General features: G+C 37.3%; 1 protein-coding gene across 10 annotated transcripts in view; it reads left to right on the top strand.

Annotated features, from left to right (window-relative positions):
* The window catches only part of VPS13B (vacuolar protein sorting 13 homolog B), a 774,030-nt gene that overhangs the window by 568,134 nt on the left and 180,802 nt on the right, over positions 1 to 25,094 (top strand). For all 10 annotated transcript variants that reach the window (XM_043484079.1, XM_043484085.1, XM_043484083.1 and 7 more), the window contains one exon: positions 193 to 330. In XM_043484079.1, the coding sequence (XP_043340014.1) occupies positions 193 to 330 (138 nt within the window). The remainder of the gene's footprint in view (positions 1 to 192; positions 331 to 25,094) is intronic.

Genomic DNA, 25,094 nt, shown 5'->3' with positions numbered 1-25,094 from the left:
CTCAGTCTACCTTGTACAGAGAGGGCTTCTCTTTAAGTATTTATGCACTGTATGTATACAAGCAAATGCATTAATGAAGGTGACATACAATATTTTAACTGTTTTTTCTCTTGCTTATCAGCTCAGACTCTTAGACCAGAATTGATGTTTGTGTTGTAATTGACATTTTCAGCTTTAATTTTGTCTCTTCAGATCCTGGGAAGACTTTGCCTGAAGCCCTTGATTATTGTACAGTTTGGCTGCAGACAGTACCTGGAGAAATAGACAGCAAAAGTGGTATTCCACCTTCACTTGTAACATTACAAATTAAAGATTTTCTTAATGGACCAGGTAAGAAAGTCATAATTCAAACTATTTTTTTTCCTGTGAGTCTCTTAATGTGTACATGGAGTCTGCTAGCAATCTTGACGTTCTTTGCCAACCATGAGTAATTGATTTGTTTTTCAGACGTGTACCCTTCTCAGGCTACCTGTTCTAGAGATTAAAAGGCAAATATTAATATGCATTAAAATTTACCATTAGTTTGACAAAAAGTAGTTATCAATTAAAAAAATAGTTGTCATTTTATTTCTACCTTTTCTACTAATTAACTATGGGACCTTAGGCCTTTGTCTAATCTCCTGTGCCTCAGTTTCCTTACCTGTAAATGAAGAGATAAAATAGGTAATGGATGGATAGATGGGTGGGAGCATGAATGGATAGATAGGTGGATAGGATACATGACATACATAGACAAGATAATATACATAGGTAGATTGGATTAGATAAATAGACATTTCAAATGCTTAGCAAAGTGCTTGGGATATATTAACACTCAATTTTAAATAGATATAGATATCAAAAAGTATTAAGTGCTTATTATGTCCCAGGTACTAGGTGCTTTATATACTTGTTTAAAGCCAAGGTATAGGCTCTATAATTAATCCCATTTTACAAATAAAGAAGCTAAGACTTAGAAAAATGAAGTCAATTGCCTGAGATCATGTAGCAAAGGAGCCATTCAAACTCAGGTCTTTATGACTCCAAAGACCTAGGTCACTTCTATACTGCACTAATTTTAGTATAACTAAAGGTTTTTTCTTTCTTGTCTATCTCCTCCTCCACGCTGTTTGTTTTTGCTGCTCTATTTCTTCCTCCTTCATCTCATGTTTTTTTAATTAATTTTTTTATTTTTAATTGGAGGATAATTCCTCTTCTTTTCTTTGTTACTCTTACATCACCTCTTTGAGATCTGAGTTGTTTATTTAACAGAAATTACTACAGCTGAGTTTTCCTTTTGTTATACTCACAGTGCTGCAGAACATGTTAGTCATTCAAAGAATACCAGTTTCTTCATTAGGAGTTTAAAACTGTGGCATTATACTGTCTTGAGATCTCTAGCAGTGTATTGCAAGGCATGAATTTTGGTGATTGAAAGCTATCCCTATGTGGACCTGATTAAGTTTGTGTGCCACAACCGGTAAATTATGACTCGTGACTACAAATAGAGAAAGTGGCCCACCATCAGGACTAGAGTAGAAAAAGCCTGAAACCAACTCAGTTGGCCCTTTCACTGGGGCTCAGTTCTTATACATGTTTATCTGATGCTGGGATTTAAAACATACAGATATATGAAGAATTAGTTCTAATTTTTAGTATCTAGATTTACTATATAGGTGTGGTTTTAAAGACTTGAAGGAAGGGAAGAAGCTGATGATGAAGTCTAAAGGATTCATTTAAGATGGAAGCATCCTTTGGAACGCTGGATGGTTGAAAAAGAGTGTGAGTCCTCAGTTAGTGAGTGTGAAGTACCATATTTCATTGAATTCAAGCAACCATCAATGTAGGAAAAAAACATTTTATATACTAAGAAAAAAAGAAAAAAATGCCTGCTGTTTAGGCTATTTATATATATATATATATATATATATATATATATTCATATATAATATATATGTATATGATGTTTCCCTGGTGGTAAAGAATCCACCTGCAACCTAGAGAAGGAAATGGCAACCCACTCCAGTATTTTCGCCTAAGAAATCCCATGGACAGAGGAGCCTGGCAGACTACAGTCCATAGGGTAGCAGAGAGTCGGTAGCTTTCTTCAATTGCAGGACAAAAGACTGAACATGCCAGAATGAATGAATTAGGGTAAGAACATGACTTTCATGGAGAAGTGATAGGGAAATGCGTTTACTTCCTTTTTCTCTCTTTTAGTTTCAGATTTCTTTTGCTTTTAGGCACAATCTTTCACCTTTTGGCTAGAAAGTTCCCTTCGAGTTTACATTTGATTGATTTGTTTCTAAAAGGGATGGGATCTTCAAGTCAGCAGTAAATTGTGTACCATATTTTTGTGGCTCCCACATAATTTGAATTTTGAGAACTATAAATGAGCAAATGAAAACTTACATGTTTATCATTCTGTCATTCTATTTGACTATGTATGACTTTTACAACAGTTGTACTTTGTGTTTCTTATATTTTTTAAAATTGAAAACTGCATATCTGCCACTTCTAATTTTATGCCCATTCAGTAATAAAGATTGTCTATCTGGGGTTCGAACTTTTAAATTAATGAATTGAAATAGTTATTTTACAGCAGTGGTTCCCAAACTGCAGTGTGCATTTGAACATTTCTGGAATTCTGGTTAAGTGCAAATGTGGTTTAATAGGGATGAAATTCTATGTTTCCAACAAGCTCACAGGTAAAATGAATACTGTGGATCTGGAAACATTTTTTGTACCAAGATTTTATGTGACTCATATATTAATAATATATGTTTATATATGATTTTCTTAAGACCATCAATACAATTATTGAGACTCAAACTGCAGATATTTTGGGGCATAGGAGAGTGGGAAATGATACAAAGAATGACTGTTTTTAAATTTTATTTATTTATTTTGGCTATTCTGGGTCTTCATTGCTGTGTGCTGGCTTCTCTAATTGCAGGGTGTAGGCCCACCAGGGAGGCCCTGAGTGGTTTTTTTTTTTAATGATTTTTTATTATGAGAAATCAAATACAATATCCAGTATAAAATGGTTTAAGTTCTTCAAAGCCTAAAACATTTTTTAACCAAGAGTATTTTTCTATCATGAATTATTTGAGGGGAGATTAGTTTGAATGATATGTCAGTTCTGTGCGATTCCACTAGAACATTAAACTAACAGCCTGGAACTACTCCAGTATTTGCCACCTTGGAGAGAATTTCCTTGCTATAAACAGTTTGTCATGTCAAGTATGTTTAGGGACTTCCCTGGTGGCTCAGACGGTAAACCATCTGCCTACAATGTGGGAGACCCGGATTCGATCCGTGGGTTGGAAAGATCCTTTGGAGAAGGAAATGACAACCCACTCCAGTGTTCTTCCCTGAAAAATCCCATGGACAGAGGAGCCTAATAGGCTACAGTCCATGGGGTTGCATGAGAGTCAGACACGACTGAGAACATTAAGCTAACAGTCTTGAACCACTCCAGAATTTGCCACCTCAGAGAAAGTCTCCTTGCTATAAACAGTTTGTCATGTAAAGTATATACATAGGTATTATTAAATAAAAATTGTTATCTCTCTGTAAATAGCTACTCTATATTAATTTAGAGATCAATAGGAATAGTGGGACATAATAAAGCATTTTTTGCTGTTCAGTTCAGTTGCTCAGTCATCTCCTACTCTTTGCAACCCCATGAACCACATCACACCAGGCCTCCCTGTTCATGACCAACTCCCCGGAGTTCACCCAAACTAATGTCCATTGAGTCAGTGATGCCATCCAACCATCTCATCTTCTGTTATCCCTTTTTCCTCCTGCCTTCAATCTTTCCCAACATCAGGGTCTTTTCAAATGAGTCAGCTCTTCGCATCAGGTGGCCAAGGTATTGGAGTTTCAGCTTCAGCATCAGTCCTTCCAATGAACACCCAGGACTGATCTCCTTTAGGATGGACTGGTTGGATCTCCTTGCAGTCCAAGGGACTTTCAAGAGTCTTCTCCAACACCATGGTTCAAAAGCATCAATTCTTCGGTGCTCAGCTTTCTTTATAGTCCAACTCTCACATGCATACATGATTACTGGAAAGACCATAGCCTTGACTAGATAGACCTTTGTTGGCAAAGTAATGTCTCCACTTTTTGATATGCTATCTAGGTTGGTCATAACTTTCCTTCCAAGGAGTAAATGTCTTTTAATTTCATGGCTGAAATCATCATCTGCAGTGAATTTGGAGCCCAAAAAAATAAAGTCAGCCACTGTTTCCACTCTTCCCCCATCTATTTGCCATAAAGTGATGGGACTGGATGCCATGATCTTAGTTTTCTGAATGTTGAGCTTTAAGCCAACTTTTTCACTCTTCTCTTTCACTTTGATCTAGAGGTTCTTTAGTTGTTCTTTGCTTTTTTGTCATAAGGGTGGTGTCATCTGCATATCTGAGGTTATTGATATTTCTCTCGGCAATCTTGATTCCAGCTTGTGCTTCTTCCAGCCCAGCATTTCTTATGATGTACTCTGCATATAACTTAAACAAGCAGGGTGACAATATACAGCCTTGACATACTCCTTTTCCTGTTTGGAACCAGTCTGTTGTTCCATGTCCAGTTCTAACTGTTGCTTCCTGACCTGCATATAGGTTTCTCAAGAGGCAGGTCAGGTGGTCTGGTATTCCCATCTCTTTCAGAATTTTCCACAGTTTATTGTGATCCGCATAGTCAAGAAAGCAGAAATAGATGTTTTTCTGGAACTCTTGCTTTTTCGATGATCTAGCGGACGTTGGCAATTTGATCTCTGGTTCCTCTGCCTTTTCTAAAACCAGCTGGAACATCTGGAAGTTCACAGTTCACGTATTGCTGAAGCCTGGCTTAGAGAATTTTGAGCATTACTTTACTAGCACTACTTTACTAGCACTACTGAGATGAGTGCAGTTGTGCAGTAGTTTGAACATTCTTTGGGATTGGAATGAAAACTGACCTTTTCCAGTCCTGTGGCCACTGCTGAGTTTTCCAAATTTGCTGGCATATTGAGTGCAGCACTTTCACAGCATCATCTTTTAGGATTTGAAATAGCTTAACTGGAATTCCATCACCTCCACTAGCTTTGTTCATAGTGATGCTTCCTAAGGCCCACTTGAGTTCACATTCCAAGATGTCTGGCTCTAGGTTATATATTATTTTATAGATTTTTGGCAACTCAAGAAAAAAAAATATTTTCCCAGATTTTAAGAGAAATATTATTTATGCTAAGACTGGAGGAACAAAATTCAGCTTTCTTGTATTCCCCAGTACCATTCTCTTCCCTTAAAAAATGAAAAGCCCTTTTTTTTTAGTGTTGCAAATAATGCTTCTAGTATTATGCAGTATTATCATTTAATAATCTTTTGATACCATTAGTTTAATCTGTATGCACATCTATTTAAGTATCATTCCCAAAGAATGCTTTATGCTACAACTCTAAAATAGTGTATTTTCATTTATTCCTTTGTTGCTCTTGAATTAAAGTTTCAGTAGCAATAAAAGTTATGACCCCGAAGAGTAGAGGAAATACCGACTGTAACTACCTACCCTTAAATTTTCTTCCTAAGGTGCAAACTTAACAGCTTTTGAATTCAGCCTTTCAGATTTTTTTCAAGGATTATTTTATCTGAACAAGGTGATGCATATGCTACTCCCTAGCATTTGTTTTTGGGAAAATAATTCAGTGTTCTTGAGTATTCCCTGATTTCCTCTGTTCACTTAATAGTACCTTAGCACAATTGGTAGGTCCCAACTTGTACATCAAAAACCCCTTCAAAGCTCTCTCAACCCCCACCTCCTTCCTTCAGAGGCAACAATTGTACCCATTAGCAAGGTCAGTGGCTTGGAGAAACCTGGAAAACAGCAGCTACCAGAAACCCACTAGAATAATATCTCCAGCAGGTGATAGATTAGTTGGAACAAATTGGAACCATTGCAGTTCAGCAATCCTGGTTTCTTTCAAGCTGTTTTTAAAATGTCGTCATTTTAATACACAATCTAAGCCCCGCGGAACAGTCCACAGCAGGTTAATTTGAATCATATGATGTGTCACTGCCCTCAGCTGACATGAGCTCTATTCCATGTGTGAAGCCATAATAAATCCATTCCCAACCGAGGAAAATTCCCCGTGAGAAGGTGAACTAATCCAGGCCTCACACTGGCAGGCTAGCCCTCTGTAATTGAAAGCAGGGCCACCTGTTCCCATCACAGTTAGCCTATAGAGAAATTACTGTTAGATACTTCTTATATTGAAAACTCATTCATACTTTTTGCAAATTCAAATTCAACTGTGAACTGCTTCATATGACATCATACAGAAACTTAGGAATGTGCCCCCTTGATCCCAGTTTAAAAGTTTGTTAACTATAGGATTTCTTAACTTTGAAATGAAATTTTTTTTTTTAATTTAATGAGAGCTGACACGTGAGAAGAAGAAATGGGAAGGGTGCAGACTTTTCTAATTAACTTAAGGTCATTTACAGAAATATTTGAACTCCCTGATATTGTTTTCATTGTTTCTTTGTGGACATATATTTAAATACTGTCACTGTAGCCACTAAATGACACTTAAAGGACAGCAAAGAAAAACTTATGCCAAACTGGGAGAACATTCCCACATTTATGTTTTATTATAAATAATTAGCATATCACAATTTTCATATAATTTTAGGCAACATAGTTATATCAAAGTTATGACTATAATTTCGTATTTCTTTTATTAATATGCTTGGTGTCACTTGTTGAAACACATAGCCAGTGATAGTTTTTCTCATAATAAAATCACTTATTTACTCTCCTTAACTAACCTGTTAATTCATTTATCTATGTCATTTTCAGTTTTCCTGATTTCATTCCAGCTTTGGATTGGTTTTATTTAATTTTTATTTTAAAATATTATTTGATTTTTAATTTTTTCTAGTCCATTTTTTATAAATTTACTGTTTTATAGGTTGAGAGGATTTTAATTTTCACTTAAAAAAAATTCCTAACCATTCTAGAATTTCCCATCTCCACAAGCCTCTTTGATTTGAATGAAAATACATACTGGAATAATGTGAAATACTACTTTAAAAACTTCTCAGATATAGTAACACACCATTCAAATAGGTTTGTTTATAATGAATATAAAGTAGAAATGCTAAGTTACTGCCAATTTTGTGTATTTTTAAAATGTTTTTACTTTTCATGATGATATCTGCTTTTATGTTTTGTTATTACAGAATTCATTGCTATTGGGAATTAATCCAGACATAGGTAGAAGATGACTGACTGAGGGAAATTAAGATAACCTGAAAAAACACAAATAGCCTCCTGACATTTTCTGGAGTAGAAAATGAAGAATAAGTAATATGATTTTTATATACAAAAAGATGCAAAGTGAAAGAAAGCACATTTTAAAGCTAATTTTAATTAATTTAGTCTACTTATTGTAACCCTGATAGTTAACTCCTTGTTCTTTTCTCTTTCCAGAAATAGGGCCAAGGTCCACACCTTGATCACTGGAGTCCTATCTCTATTTTAGTTTTACAACTATACTAGCAAGCTATCTTCTACATTTAAGAAATGTAAACTAGTTAATAAAACTGTGAGAACCTTTACTTTTACATTTCCTAGGTGTTACGGATTTCAGTTTGCAGTGTCAGCATTGTACTATCATAGTTTATTTTCCCTATGATTTATCAAAATAAAACAATAAACGAAGTCAGGATGTCAAATAGAGAGTAGACCAAGGATTTTATTTTATTGCTTAATTTTTTTAATTGAAGTAGAGTTGATTTACAATATAGTGTTAATTTTAGGTATACAGCATAGTGATTCAGCATTTTTTTAGCAGACCATTGTCAGTTATTGTATTTCCTGTGCTACACACTATATCCTTGTCGCTTATCCATTTTATGTATAGTAGTTTGTGTCTGTTAACCCCATACTTCTAATCTGCATGGACTCTGTAGTCGTGGCACATGGGCTCCAGAGCATGCAGTCCTCAGTTGTTGTGTCAGAAAGGGCTCTCTGGTTGTGGCACACAGGCTTAGTTGCTCATCAGCACGTGTGATATTAGTTCTCTGACCAGGGATTGAACCTGTGTCCCCTGCATTTCAAGGCGAATTCTGAACCACGAGGAAAGTCCCTGTTTGTGTATTTTAGATATTAACCCTTAATTAGTTAACATTGTTTGCAAATATTTTCTCCCGTTCCATAGGTTGTCTTTTCATTTTGTTCCTTTGCTGTGAAAAAGCTTTTAAGTTTGATTGGGTCCCATTTGTTTATTTTTTTTTTTGCTCTCCTTTATTTTGCCTTGGAAAACTGATTTAAGAAATAGTATACAACCAAATAGTACAGAAAGTAATTGCAGTTTTGTACTATGAATATTAAGTCATTATCACTAGGCTGAAACACATGTTTGTTAATCAAAATAGGAACCATTACAATCAAGATATTTTTGCCAATGAGAAGTAGTTTGTTTATTCCTGTAGTGTAAAAATCCATGCTTCAGGATTCAACAAACTCTTGGAGAGCATTTTCTGCCTCCCTCTGATTGTGGAAGCATTTTTCCCGCAAAAAGTTGTCAAGATACTGGAAGAAGAGATAGTCCGTTGATGAGAGATCAGATGAATATGGCAGATGAGGCAAAACTTCCTAGCCCAACTCGTTCAACTTTTGAAGCTTTGGTTGTGCAATGGGCAGTCAGGGGTTGTGGTAGAGAATTGGGCCCTTTCTGTTGGTCACTGCTGGCTGTAGGCATTGCAGTTTTTGGTGCATCTCATTGATTTGCTGAGCATACTTCTCAGATGTAATGGTCTCATGAGAATTCAGAAAGCTGTAGTGGATCAGAAGGGCAGCAGACCACCAAACAGTGTCTGTGACCATATTTTAGTGCAAGTTTGATTTGGGGGAGTGCTTTGGAGCTTCTTCTCAGTCCAACCATTGAGCTGAAAGTGAAAAGTGAAAGTCCCTCAGTCAGGTCCCAACTCTTTGCGACCCCATACTGTCCATGGAATTCTCCAGGCCAGAATACTGGAGTGGGTAGCCTTTCCCTTCTCTAGGGGAACTTCCCAACCCAGGGATTGAACCCAGGTCTCTCCCATTGCTTAAGGAAACCTAAGATTACTGGAGTGGGTAACTTTTCCCTTCTCCAGCAAATCTTCTCAACTCAGGAATTGAACCAGGGTCTCCTGCATTGCGAAGCAACAGTTAGAACTGGACATGGAACAACAGACTGGTTCCAAACAGGAAAAGGAGTACGTCAAGGCTGTATATTGTCACCCTGCTTATTTAACTTATATGCAGTGTACATGATGAGAAACGCTGGGCTGGAGGAAGCACAAGCTGGAATCAAGATTGCCGAGAGAAATATCAATAACCTCAGATATGCAGATGATACCGCCCTTATGGCAGAGAGTGAAGAAGAACTAAAAAGCTTCTTGATGAAAGTGAAAGAGGAGAGTAAAAAAGTTGGCTTAAAGCTTAACATTCAGAAAACTAAAATCATGGCATCTGGTCCCATCACCTCATGGGAAATAGATGGGGAGACAGTGGAAACAGTGTCAGACTTCATTTTTGGGAGCTCCAAATTCACTGCAGATGGTGATTGCGGCCATGAAGTTAAAAGACACTCCTTGGAAGGAAAGTTATGACCAACCTAGAGAGCATATTAAAAAGCAGAGACATTACTTTGCCAACAAAGGTCTGTCTGGTCAAGGCTATGGTTTTTCCAGTGGTTATGCATGGATGTGAGAGTTGGACTGTGAAGAAAGCTGAGCGCCGAAGAATTGATGCTTTTGAACTGTGGTGCTGGAGAAGACTCTTGAGAGTCCCTTGGACTGCAAGGAGATCCAACCAGCCCATCCTAAAAGAGATCAGTCCTGGGTGTTCATTGGAAGGACTGATGCTGAAGCTGAAACTCCAATACCTTGGCCACCTGATGCGAAGAGCTGACTCATTTGAAAAGACCCTGATGTTGGGAAAGATTGAAGGCAGGAGGAAAAAGGGATAACAGAAGATGAGATGGTTGGATGGCATCACTGACTCGATGGGCATGAATTTGAGTAAACTCTGGGAGTTGGTGATGGACAGGGAGGCCTGGTGTGCTGCGATTCATGGGTCACAAAGAGTCAGACACGACTGAGCAACTGAACTGAACTCCTGCATTGCAGGCGGATTCTTTACCAACTGAGCTATCAGGAAAGCCCAGCCATTGAGCTGCTGCTGCTGCTACTGCTAAGTTGCTTCAGTCATGTCCGACTCTGTGCAGCCCCGTAGATGGCAGCCCATTGAGCTAGTCAGGCGTAAAATCCACGTTTTGTTGCATGTCACAATCTCATTGAAAAATGGTTCATTGTTTCATAAAATAAGAGAAGACAGTGCTTCAAAACAATTTTTTTGATTTTCAGTCAGCTCAGAAGGCACCGACTTGTCAAATTTTTTCACCTTTCCAATTTGCTTCAAATACCAAATGACCATAGAATGGTCAATGTTGAGTTCTTCAGCAGCTTCTCGTGCAGTCATAAGAGGATCAGCTTTGATGATGGCTCTTAATTGGTCGTTGTCAACTTCTGATGGTCAGCCACCACATTCTTCATCTTCAAGGCTCTTATCTCCTTTGCAAAACTTCTTGAATTACCAGTGCACTGTACGTTCATTAGCATTTCCTAGGCCAACTGTATCATTGATGTTGCAAGTTGTCTCTGCTGCTTTACAACCCATTTTGAACTCAAATTTTAAAATCTCTCATTTGCTTTTTGTCTGACATCATTTTTATAGTCTAAAATAAATATAAAATAAACAGCAAGTAATGTCATTAGCCAAAAAAACATAGTGAGAAATGTACATTAGAATGATGTGTAACATAACCACATTTGTTTAAGAATGTATTCTAATATCAATTGTCAAAGTTAAATAATGCAAAGCTGCAATTAACTTTTGCACCAACCTAATATGATTTATGTCAAAAAATGTTTTGTCTGTGTTCTCTTCTAGGAGTTTTATGGTGTTATATCCTATATTCAGGTTTTTGAAACATTTTGAGTTTATTTTTGTATATAGTATGAGGGAATGTTCTAATTTCATTGTTTTACATGAAGCTGACCACCTTTCCCAGAAACGCTGTTGAAGAGACTTTCTGCATTGTATATTCTTGCTTCTTTTGTCATCAATTAGTCGACTGTAGATGTGTGGGTTTATTTCTGGGCCCTCTATTCCATTACATTGATCTCTGTGTCTATTTTTGTTCCAATACCATGTTATTCGATTGCTATAGGTTTGTAGTATAATCTGAAGTCTAGAAGGGTTATACTTCCAGCTCTATTCTTTTTTCTCAGGATAGTTTTGGAAATTCTGAGTCTTTTGTGGCTCCAAATAAATTTTATGATTATTTATTTTAGTTCTTTGAAAAATGTCATGGGTGATATTTATAAGGATGGCATTATGTCTGTAGATTGCTTTGGGTAGTGTGGCCATCTTAACAATATCAGTTTTTCCAATCCAAGAGCATGAGATGTCTTCCCATTTCTTGGAATCATCTTTAATTTGCTTCATCAGTGTTTTATAGTTTTCAGTGTATGGGTCTTTAACCTCCTTGGTTAAGTTTATTCCTGGGTAATCAGGCTGTTTGTTCGTTGGGGGAAGGAGGATGCGGTTTTAAATAGGATTTTTTTTTTTTTACTTTATCTTTCTGATGTTTCATTATGACCATATAGGTTTTTTAATATCTATCTTGTATCCTACAACCTTGCTGAATTCATTTACTAGTTCTAACAGTTTTTGAGTGGAGACTTTAAGGTTCTCTATACAGAGAGCATCATGTCATCTGCAGATAGTGACAGTTTTACCTCCTCCCTTCCACTTTGAATACCTCTTTTTCTTTTCTTATTGCTTTGGCTAGGACTTCCAATACTATGTTAAATAGAAGCAATGAGAATGGACTCCCTTGTCGTCTTCTAGAATTTAGCAGGATGACTTTCAACTTTCCACCATTGAGTATTATGTTGACTGTGGGTTTGTCACGCATGCATGAGTGCTAAGTTGCTTCAGTCATGTCTGACTCTTTGCGACCCTGTGGACTGTAGTCTACCATGCTGCTCTGTCCATGGAATTCTCCAGGCAAGAATACTGGTGTGGGTTGCCACGCCCTCCTCCAGGGGATCTTCCTGACCCAGGGATCAAACTGACGTCTCCTGTGTCTCCTGCATTGCAGGTGGATTCTTTACCACTGAGCCACTGGGGAAGTCCTGTTGGTTTGTCATAAATGTACTTTATTATGTTGAGATGTGTTCCCTTTATACCCGCTTTGAGTGTTTTTATCATGACGTTGTTGAATTTTGTCTTCAGTGTTCTGTTCTTTGTACAGACAATAACCTCAGCTATCTTTTCTATGCCTACAACCTCCAATTGCCTATTTCTAATTTTGATTCATTATCCACCTTCAGGACTATTTCTTCATCCGCCTATGAGATGTGTTTAGTTGTTTAAAATTTAACTTATTCACATTAAGTCAAAAATTTTTTCTTTTTCTTATTCACTCCTTCTCTTAGTTCAGTCTTCAGATTTCTTTATATTTGCTAGTGATGGCAGCATTGTTCCATTCATGTCTTCTCACAGTTTTACACTCACCTTCAATTCATCCTTTTTTCATTCAGGCCTTTTAAGTTTTTCCTTTGAAATGGTTCTCCATTATACCTGCCACCTACCTGTGCCCTCATTACTTCTTCAGTCTATTTACTGGTGACCCTCATTTCAGATTTTTCTTTTACTCAATCATTTTCTCTCTTTTGCAAACTCATATGAATCTTGACCACCCACCTCCCTCAGTTAATCAAATCATAACTGTCCTCAGACCTCAGGAATCTAACCTGGTGTCATCTGGACAATCCAGGCTTACTGTCACTAAGAAAGTAATTCTAAATGAGATCATTTGTCTTCTCTGAACCCTAGTATTTTCTTCTGTATCATAAGAGAGTTGTCCTAAGATCCCTTCAAATTCTAAAATGATATCTGTAATCCCCAATGGAACTCTTCATTTATTTTTCACAACAAGTGTTTATGAGCAATTATAATGTTCCAAGTAATCTTCTAAGCCTTGGAATTGCAGTGGTAAGCAAAGGATACACAGTCATTTCTCTCAAGAAATGCATACCATCTAGTAGAAGGAACAGGATTTGATTAGTAAGTAGTCACCCAGAGTATTATATAATTATAAGCTAATGTAAGTGTCATAAACTTTTATGGATTTGTAAAAGAGTAGAGATTTAGGGAAGCTTCTCTGAGCTGAGTTCAGACACTTGAATAAAAGGGAGTTAACCAAAGACATGGAGGGAACGGCAATCCTCTCACAGAATGTATGCAGAAGACCCTGTGAGGAAGGGGATCGTTGCACACTGAAGGAAGTGAAAACAAGTCAGAGAAGGAACAGCCGGAGGAGGTGAGGCTATAGAGAGAGGTAGAGGCCAGGCCTTCTAGGCCACGATAAAGGATCTGGGGATTTTTATCTTTATAGTGCTGGGAAACCACTGAAGAATTTTAAGCAGGACATATTTGTGATGGGGAGAGAGGAGGTATGAGTGTTTACTGATATGATTATATTCGCATTTTGAAAAAAAAATTATTCTAGTTGCAAGATTAAGAATAGATAAGAAGAGCTAGAGTAGAGGCAAGCAACCAGTTAGCAGAATATTGCAGCAGTACTGGTGAGAGATAATGAGTTGGGATGGTAATAAAAATGGAGAAAAGTGAAAGATTTGGTAGGTGACTATGGAGGGAATCCATAGACTGGTACAGGAGTAGAGGGGATGTTGTGTAAGAGAGGTTCAAGGATGACTTAAGGGCTCCTGACTGATATGACTGAAGGAGTATCATGTTGTGGACCGAATTGTGTCCCCACAAAATTCACATGTTGAAGCTCTAGTCCCCACTATGCTGTGCCTTTAGGAGGTAATTAGATTTAGATGAGGTAATGAGGGTCAGGCCCTCATGGTGGGATTAGTACACCAGACAACTTGCTGTCATTCTGTCTCTCCCTGCCATGTGAGGACACAGTAATAACACAGCCATGCAAGCCCAGAAGACAGCCTTCACCAGAAACCAACCTCCGCTCACTCCCTGATCTCAGAATTCCAGCTCTCAAACTGAGAAAATAAGTTTCTGTTGTCTAATCTCACAGTTTGTGGTATTTTAGTATGGCATCCCAAACTGGTGTCCTGTTGACTGATATGTTATAGAAAATGGTTGAGAAAAGGTATGTTTTGTTTGTTATGTTTGTGTATGAGAGTAAGGAGAGATCATGAGTTCTGTGTTGGTAATTATGCATACATATCTGCTGCTCACACATAAATCTGACTAGTGTAAAGGATTAAATGTTTTGAAAGTTTGGGGGGGAATATGGGCGCTGATTCAAGCCACAGACCTGGATGAGATTATTACTCAGGAGGCAAAAGAGGAAGAAGGAAAAGAAAGGAAGTAGGAAAAAAGAGCCTACGACTTCATACTGAAGAAGTCCAATCAGTAATTACTGGCCAGGAGGAAAAGGAGGAGCCTTAAAAAAAAGCAGAACGAAGAGGAAAATCTGGAGAGTGTTATGTCAAAGAAGCCAAGAGAAAAAAGTGAAGTACTGGACAGTGTCAGGTAGTGATACAAGCTACAGAAAAATGAGAAAGTGAAAATAGCTAATGGATTTATAGACATCATGGCTAAAAACATTACCACCTCACCCCATTGGATTAACCTGGATTGACTGTAGTCTACAATGCATTGAGGAGTAAGCAGGAGGAAAATAAATGGAAGCAGAGAGTATAACTCTTCCAAGAAGTTTGTTTGTGAAGAAGAAAAAGAATATGAAGGGGCATTTTGTTTTTGGTTTTTCCTTTCATTTTTTTAAATTGAAGTATAGTTGATACACAATATTATATAAGTTACAGATGGACAGGGAGGCCTGGCGTTCTGCAATTCATGGGGTTGCAAAGAGTTGGACACGACTGAGCGACTGAACTGACTGACAGATGTACAATATAGTGGCAATATAGTGATTCACAGTTTTTAAAGGTTGTACTCCATTTATAGTTATTATAAATGAAAGAGCATTTTGTATTGTGGTTTTAGGCTTTATTTTTGTGATGAAAGAGACCTAGATTTTCTCATGTTTAAATATCAGACAGAAGAATACAGTTGAGAGAAGAACTGGATAAACTAAAAAAAGAAAAAATAAAGGTGGGTTCCTTAGAAAGAGTGAAGGAGAAGAATCCAACATACATGTGAAAGAATCAGTGTTACCTTAACAAATTAAGGAAGCAAAGGAAAATGGCATATGGAAGTATTTTTTCAGTTTGGTAGTAGGACACCAAGAGAAATTTAATGACTTTCTCTTTCTCCTTGAAACTGGAAACAGAGTCAGTGACCCTGAAGAGAGGAGTTTGGAGGCACATGGTTTGAAATGATCCTCCATTATGCCTTCTTCTTATGCTGTACTCATTCTCATCTCTATGCCTTTTAAAAACTATTTATTATGGAAAATATCATGTACAAATACAGCCTGGATGGGAGGGAGTTTGGGGGAAAATGGATACATGTGTATGTATGACTGAGTCCCTTTACTGTTCACCTAAAACTGTCAAAACATTGTTAATCAGCTGTACTCCAATACAAAATGTAAAACTTGAAAAATAAAAAAAATTTTAAAGTAGACTGAATAGAATATAGAAACTCTTGCCTAAACAGTTGTCAACTTATGGCCAATATATTGTTTCTTATATAACCCTATCCATTTCCTTACCTTCTGTATTATTTTGAAGCAAATCCCATGCATCATATTATATCACCTATAGTATTTCAATTTGTATCTATAAAGATAAGATCTTTTAAAAACATAACCACAGTATCATTATTAAACCTAGAGAGAATAATTCTTCAGTATCATCTATCATCTAATATGTAGTCAGTGTTCAAGTTTCTGATTGTCTCATGAATGTCATAGTGTGTTGGTGTTTGTCGGCGTGTATGGTTATTGTTTGTTTGTTTAACCGAGAGCCAGATAAGATCTACTCATCACTACTGGTTATGCCTTTCAAGTTTATTTTGTAAAAAAGAAATTTCTTTCAAAATCAATAGGTTTCCCCCTCTTTTTTTTCATTTCTTGCAATTTATTTTTTATTGAAGTATAGTTGATATACAGTGATTCAGATATACAGCAAAGTGATTCAGCTCTCTATATATTTTTAATATATTCTTTTTGAGATTTTTTTCCATTGTAGGTTATTACAAGATACTGAATACAGTACCCTGTGCTATACAATATGTCCTTGTTTATTTATTTTATTTTTATGGGCCTCCCTGGTGGCTCAGACGGTAAAGCGTCTGTCTGCAATGGAGGAGAGCCGGGTTTGGTCCCTGGGTTGGGAAGATCCCCTGGAGAAGGAAATGGCAGCCCACTCCAGTATTCTTGCTTGGAAAATCCCATGGACAGTGGAGCCTGGTAGGCTACCGACCATGGGGTCGCAAAGAGTCAGACACGACTGAGCGACTTCACTTTCACTTTCTATCTATTTTATATAGTGTGTGTAGTATGTATCATTTAAACCAAATTACCCATTTATCCCCCAACTAATTTCCTGTTTGGTAAGTAAGCTTGTTTTCTATGTCTGTGACTCTATTTCGGTTTTGTAAATCAATTCATTTGCATCATTTTTTTAGATTCCACATGTAAGTGATATCATGGTATTTGTCTGACTTCACTTAGTATGATCATCTCTAGGTCTATCCATGTTGCTGCTAATAGCATTATTTCATTCTTTTTATGGTTGAATAATATTCCACTGTGTACATATACCACATCTTCTTTATCCATCAGTTAATGGACATATAGGTTGCTTTCATGTCATGGTTATTGTAAATAGTGCTGCTATGAACACTTGGGTGCATACTGGAGATCAGTGAAGAAATAACTCCAGAGAGAAAGAAGGGCTGGAGCCAAAGCAAAAACAATACCCAGTTGTGCATGTGACTGGTGACAGAAGCAAGGTCTGATGCTATAAAGAGCAATATTGCATAGGAACCTGGAATGTTAGGTCCATGAATCAAGGCAAATTGGAAGTGGTCAAATAGGAGATGGCAAGAGTTAATGCCAACATTCTAGGAGTCAGCGAACTAAAATGGACAGGAATGGGTGAATTTAAATCAGATGACCATTATATCTACTACTGTGGGCAGGAATCCCTTAGAAGAATGGAGTAGCCATCATGGTCAACAAAAGAGTCCGAAATGCAATACTTGGATGCAATCTCAAAAATGACAGAATGATCTCTGTTCATTTCCAAGGCAAACAATTCAGTATCATGGTAATCCAAGTCTGAGCCCCAACCAGTTAATGCTGAAGAAGCTGGAGCTGAACAGTTCTATGAAGACCTACAACCTTTTAGAACTAACACCCCAAAAACATGTCCTTTTCATTATAGGGGACTGGAATGCAAAAGTAGGAAGTCAAGAAACAGCTGGAGTAATAGGCAAATTTGGCCTTGGAGTATGGAATGAAGCAGGGCAAAGGCTAATAGAGTTTTGCCAAGAGAACACACTGGTCATAGCAAACACCCTCTTCAAACAACACAAGAGAAGACTCTACACATGGACATCACCAGATGGTCAATACTGAAATCAGATTGATTATATTCTTTGCAGCCAAAGATGGAGAAGCTCTATACAGTCAGCAAAAACAAAACCGGGAGCTGACTGTAGCTCAGATCATGAACTCCTTATTGCCAAATTCAGACTTAAATTGAAGAAAGTAGGGAAAACCACTAGACCATTCAGGTATGACCAAAATCAAATCCCTTGTGACTATACAGTGGAAGTGAGCAATAGATTTAAGGGACTAGATCTGATAGACAGAGTGCCTGATGAACCATGAACAGAGATTTGTGACATTGTACAGGAGATAGGGATCAAGACCATCCCCATGGAAAAGAAATGCAAAAAGGCAAAATGGGTGTCTGAAGAGGCCTTACAAATAGCTGTGAAAAGAAGAGAAGCTAAAAACAAAGGAGAAAAGGAAAAATATTCCCATTTGAAATCAGAGTTCCAAAGAATAGCCAGGAGAGATAAGAAAGCCTTCCTCAGTGATCAATGCAAAGAAATAGAGGATACCAACAGAATGGGAAAGACTAGAGCTCTCTTCAAGAAAATTAGAGATACCAAGGGAACATTCCATGCAAAGATAGGTTCAATAAAGGACAGAAATTGTATGGACCTAACAGAAGCAGAAGATATTAAGAAGAGATGGCAAGAATACACAGAAGAACTGTACAAAAGAGATCTTCATGACCCAGATAATCACGATGGTGTGATCACTCACCTAGAGCCAACATCCTGGAATGTGAAGTCAAGTGGGCCTTAGGAAGCATCATTACGAACAAAGCTAGTGGAGGTGATGGAATTCCAGTTGAGCTATATCAAATCCTGAAAGATGATGCTGTGAAAGTGCTGCACTCAATATGCCAGCAAATTTGGAAACCTCAGCAGAGGCCATAGGGCTGGAAAAGGTCAGTTTTCATTCCAATCCCAAAGAAAGGCAATGCCAAAGAATGCTCAAAATACCACACAATTGCACTCATCTCACACGCTAGTAAAGTAATGCTCAAAATTCTCCAAGCCAGGCTTCAGCAATACATGGACCATGAACTTCCAGATGTTCCAGCTGGTTTTAGAAAAGGCAGAGGAACCAGAGATCAAATTGCCAACATCCGCTGGATCATCGAAAAAGCAAGAGTTCCAGAAAAACATCTATTTCTGCTTTCTTGACTATGCCAAAGCCTTCGACTATGTGGATCACAATAAACTGTGGAAAATTCTGAAAGAGATGGGAATACCAGACCACCTGACCTGCCTCTTGAGAAACCTGTATGCAGGTCAGGAAGCAACAGTTAGATCTGGACATGGAACAACAGGCTGGTTCCAGATAGGAAAAGGAGTATGTCAAGGCTGTATATTGTCACCCTGCTTGTTTAACTTATATGTAGAGTACATCATGAGAAATGCTGGGCTGGAAGAAGCACAAGCTGGAATCAAGATTGCTGGGAGAAATGTCAATAACCTCAGCTATGCAGATGACACCATCCTTATGGCAGAGAGCGAAGAAGAACTAAAAAGCCTCTTGATGAAAGTGAAAGAGGAGAGTGAAAAAGTTGGCTTAAAGCTTAACATTCAGAAAACTAAGATCATGGCATCTGGTCCCATCACTTCATAGGGAAACAGTGGAAACAGTGGCTGACTTTATTTTGGGGGGCTCCAAATTCACTGCAGATGGTGATTGCAGCCATGAAATTAAAAGATGCTTACTCCTTGGAAGGAAAGTTATGACCAACCTAGACAGCATATTAAAAAGCAGACACATTACTTTGTCAACAAAAGTCCATCTGGTCAAGGCTATGGTTTTTCCAGTGGTTATGCATGGATGTGAGAGTTGGACTGTGAAGAAAGCTGAGCGCCGAAGAATTGATGCTTTTGAACTGCAGTGTTGGAGAAGACTCTTGAGAGTCCCTTGGACTGCAAGGAGATCCAACCAGTCCATCCTAAAGGAGATCAGTCCTGGGTATTCATTGGAAGGACTGATGCTCAAGCTGAAACTCCAGTACTTTGACCACCTCATGCGAAGAGTTGACTCATTGGAAAAGACCCTGATGCTGGGAGGAATTGGGAACAGGAGGAGAAGGGGATTTCAGAGGATGAGATGGCTGGATGGCATCACCGACTCGATGGAAATGAGTTTGAGTAAACTCTGGGAGCTGGTGATGGACAGGGAGGCCTGGCATGCTGCGATTCATGGGGTCACAAAGAGTCAGACACCACTGAGTGACTGAACTGACCTTTTTGAATTAGAGTCTTCATCTTTTCCAGATATGGGAATGCTGGATCATATGGTAACTCTGTTTTTAGTTTTTTAAGGCATCTCCATCGCCTTCTGCATAGTGTCTACACCAGTTTACCTTCCTACCAACAATGTCAGAAGGTCCCCCTTTCTCCACACCCTCTCTAGACTTTTTGGTGATGAACATACTGAGTGGTGTGAGATGGTGTCTGTTGTAGTTTTAATTTACATTTCTCTAATAATTAGCAATATTGAGCATCTTTTCATGTACTTATCAGCCATCTGTATGTCTTCTTTGGAGAACTGTCTATTTAGGTATTCCTATTTTTTGATTGGGTGGCTTGTTTTTACAACATGAGTTGTATGAGCAGTTTGTATGTTTTGGAAGTTAAACCCTTATTGATTGCATCATTTGCAAACATTGCTCCCATTCGTAGGTTGTTTTGTTTTGTTTATCCTTTCCTTTGATGTGCAAAAGCTTTTAAGTTTAACTAGATACCATTTGTTTATTTTTGCCTTTGTTTCTGTTTTTCTTGGAAACAGATCAAACAAAATATTGCTATGATTTATGTAAAAGTATATTCTGGCTATGTTTCCCTCTAAGAGTTTTATAGTGCCCAGTCTCATATTTAGGTCTTTAATCCATTTTGAGTTTATTTTTATATATGGTGTTAGAGAGTGTTCTAACTTCTTTCTTTTACATAGCTGTGCACTTTTCCCAGACTGTCTTTTCTCCATTGTATATATTCTTACCACCTCTATCTTAGATTGTCCATAAATGCCTAGGTTTACTTCTGAGCTTTCTAGCCTGTTCCGTTGATCTATGTGTCTCTTTTCGGGTCGTTACTATACTGTTTTGATTATTGTAGCTTTGTATTATAGTCTGAAGTCAGGGAGCATGATTCAGATATATTAAAGAAACCAGGTAAGTTATCATGTAAATTTTACACAGTTTGAATTTTGTCTGTCCCTATTCAGTATATTTCCTACATATAAACTTTAAATGGCTCAATCTGATTCAGGTTGTTTATTTATTTATTTTTAGCAAGACTGTTTTATAAAAGGTTTTATATTATTCCATCAAGAGACACATAATGTCTAAAGGTTTCTTCTTAAGATGTTAATAGCTATTGATGCCAAATGTGTAAAGTCATTGGGGGTTGCAAACAGTAACATTTTAATTTGATTGCTTAGTAAAATTGTTTACCTAAGAAAGGTAGGATAAATGCTTACTTCTTTCCCTTTATTTACTCATTAAAAAAAAAAAAATTTGGTTTTCCAGATTGGGGGGGAGCTTTTTTGCTGTGTAGTATATATCAGTCATCATAGTGTACAGTTTAAATAGCTTACAATTTTATTTGTCAATCATATATCAATAAAACTAGGGAGAAATGAGTTAATTTTCTAAATATTCCCTTGTTGGCCATTTATCAGTAGTTGTTATTTGCTGTTACTCTGAATTCATTATTTTTAATAATGCTCAAATTGTCTCATCATTGGCAGTTGTAGTCTCTATAAATTGGCTTCTCTATGTTTTTAATCTTTCCTCAGTCTGGAATCCTTGCTTCCTTGTCTCAAAACATTTGGCTGTTCCTAAAAATCAGATATGCTGTCTCAAAGGATGAGTCTATGCCATCATTGAGAATAGGAACAAAAACACTGCCACAATTATTAGAGTAATGGAATGTACTTAGTCTTCTATGATAGCTACTTAGAGGGAGAGAAGCCCATTTAGATGAGCTCAGTTTGATAAATTTATTTTAGAAAACCCATTCATTTACCGTTTAATCAGAACTTTGTGTTGTGATTTTTGGGGGTAGGACAGTATAGTCAAAAAAAAGTCAATGCTTGATGATAAGAATATGCACATGAGCAATTATGCTAATAATAATGATGCCCAGTTCCCAGTGATAAACGCAATGAACTGCTGCTGGCTGACCCAAGGGCATGTGTCAGTCATGTCTCTGAGCCTCCTCAGCAGTGCATGGGTCAGCCTACAACCAGTTCCATTTGGTGTACCACTGTTAACTGACACACTTATGTCTGCCTCCACTGAGATCTTTACACTTCACACCTTCAATCAAAACATGTTGATCTCATTGTCAAGGGCAGCTTTCCAAGTTTTCTAGCTCTCACACCTGTGAATACTCAGTCTCCACTGTCCATTATCATCATGAGTACCTTTACTTGAACACTGTAACAAAAATCTGAATTTGAATTGCTGAATAAGAAAAAGAAGTGTACTATGAACCATGACCTAATAATACAAAATATTTTATTTAGAGTTACAAAACACATGAAGTCAAGTTTGATTAAATACTTGATCTTTGATTTGTATTTACTGTGGTGGAGGGGGGCAGTCATTCCTGTGTCTGTACATAGCCACCATGGCCACTGACTTGTTTTCCTAACAAGCCCAACTTGTCTTTTAAAAAAAAAGTTATCTTTTACAAATAAAATTCCAAAGGAAGAAACACTTAACAAAGAATTTTTTTCTTTCACAAATGTTATGATTTAGGTATAACAAGCCATATTGAATCCATTGGGTTTTGGGTAATAGATTTCAAAATACATCATAAATGTAAGTAATATGATGACTAATAGGTCAAGTAAAGTTGGAACATTTTAAATGAGAAAATAGCTGGAACAGTTTTCAGGAAACTTTTCCAATTGATGTTTGGTCCCCCACAAGGTGTGCGTTAACATAAACTTAGGGGAATCACCTCTGGGGCTTGAATTCCCTCTCTGATTTCATTATTACAATATGATTCTTTTCCTTTCCCTATTAAGTCATCTCCTAGGGTGTTGGAAGCATAAAATAAGTGTAATTTATTTGTATTTGTCTAATCTCCTTTTAACTCAATAATCATTCCATCATTCTGTTTCCTGGTAGCTTTAGGAAAGTTTTGAAGGGTAATAAGAGTCTAATAATTGACAGGCATGGGTTTACTTGGTAACTTAAAGATATAGAATGTGTTCTGGAGATGGTGAGAAATTAGATCTGGCAGAGAAATGGATGACTCAGCTGGGAAATTCACTATTACTACACATTCTTAAAATCTAAACATTAAAATAATCCATTTATTAAAGTTCATTGAGGATTACAAAAAAAAAATTCTAAACCCTTTAAAATAAGAATCTGATAATAATTGGATAAATGTGGAATAAAATTCACATTAACAATCTATGCCTGGTTCTTTATCCAGTTATATTTCTAGTTCCTGTAGATCATCATTTTATATAGTTCCAACTGTGTCTGTTGAATAAAACTTTTATAGTCCATTTCTTTAATGTTTTCATCTTAATAGTGAAGTTAATGTTTTTCATCATTTTTTAAAAGTATAAAAGAAGATGAGAAAATCATTGCTCAATTTTTTGTTTAAAATACCAGATTTTTTTTGCATAGTTTTCCCATTTGTAAAAATAAGTTTTCCTACCATTATGAAACTACAAATATTCATAATAATGACAGTTATTTTCTACCCCAAAAAGTACCTGACTAGTTAAAGGATGTCAGAGTCTGATTTTATACTAGGAAATAGAAGTAACAGTACACATTTGTCTAATTATCAGATGTGACAGTGACCTTGTGATTTTAGTTGAAGGAGTCAACACATGTTGATGGACTTTACAAGCAATAAAGAGTGCTGTTGCATTTGTGGTGTTTCTCATTCTGGTACATGCTACAGATCTCTTCGTGGACCTGGTACTTTGAAAGGAATAGCCTCATTGTAAGCTCTGTTTTTTGGGCTCTTGACCTGCAGTGTTGTCTGACTTGTCCAATGGGACTGCCCTAGTCCCTCTGTTTATACATAGAACAAGCCGTGTTTTGCAGAGAATGTGGCTCAACACTCCAGCTCTAGGGGGCTGATAGTGGGGGTCTTTGTGGGCCAGCGGAGGGGAACCATACACAAAGGTTGCACTGTATGCAGACAGACATATAGAAATCATCTGAAATGGAAATTATTTAAACGTTTTAAATGTCTAGTCGTTTCTTACAAAAGTTAGCTAACAAAACACTTGTGCTTTGTGAGTAGCTTGTGCTTTGAGTGTAGCTTCTCCACTGGCTCAGTGATAAAGAGTCCGCCTGCAGGGCAGAAGATGCAGGAGACAGCGCAACAAGTTTAACCCATTTTGAGCTGTTATTGATGTTGCTTTGGGAAGTTGATCTTTCTGATTTTTAAACTTTTTAAAGTTCATATTTGGTAGAATAAGGTTGATAATGTAACTCAAATAGATTCATAGTTGAAATTCACAAATATGATTAGATTGTAATGCACATTTCTTTTTCTGAATTATCAGCATTTGACTTCTACTGATAAAAAAGAACCTTCTTTTTTTTTTTTTTCCAGTGGGTTTTGTCATACATTGATATGAATCAGCCATAGAGTTACACGTATTCCCCATCCCGATCCCCCCTCCCACCTCCCTCTCCACCCGATTCCTCTGGGTCTTCCCAGTGCACCAGGCCCGAGCACTTGTCTCATGCATCCCATTGAAACTTATTTTGTAATATGAGCCAAGATCTAGGAATGACTATATTCTCTTTCCTAATTAAACTACTTGAGATGGTGCTAAACTGACCTGTGCTTTTCGGTTTTACTGGTTTAACTGATTCTAGTCTAACTGTTCAGTTAAAGCCTCTAATTTTCATGTGCCACAGTGTTTGGTGTCAGTAAGATCAGAAGTTATCCTATGACTTCTGTAACATTTAGGAGTAGCATTCTATCTTTTTCACCTTCTGCAGAAAGGGCACCCTGATCTCACCATTAAAGGTACTAGTGTAAGTGTTCTACTACACTGTTGGAAGGGCCATGGAGAATGGAAAGTAAACCTGAAAAACTGGCCCAGTACAGAGTTGGTTAACACTTAGGTGTTAGGTGGGCTTCCCCTAGACTTAAGGGCACAGTCCAGCCCTTTACATGTAAGGGTAAAAAGTAAAGGGGGTGGAAAAAACTGTCCTGTCATGCATATGACAAAGTCATTGAAAGAATTTTCTTTTTTTTTAATAAAAGAGAAAAAAATTAAAATGTCCTTCATTGGTACATAGTTCTGTGAATTCTAATACATAAATAGATTCATGTAACCACTATCACGGTCAAGATACAGAACAGTTCTGCCTTAAATTCTCATGGTAGTCCTTTGTAATCACACTTGCCCCTAAGCCCTAACCTCTGATAATTATTGCTCTCCATCACTTTAGGATTTTTTTTTTGTCTTGTCTTTTTGAGAATGTCATACAAATCTAATCATGTAGCATGTAACC

Source organism: Cervus canadensis, chromosome 12 (genome assembly GCF_019320065.1).
Source record: "Cervus canadensis isolate Bull #8, Minnesota chromosome 12, ASM1932006v1, whole genome shotgun sequence".
Classification (NCBI taxonomy): Eukaryota; Metazoa; Chordata; class Mammalia; order Artiodactyla; family Cervidae; genus Cervus; species Cervus canadensis.
This window is presented reverse-complemented; position numbering and strand designations above follow the sequence as displayed.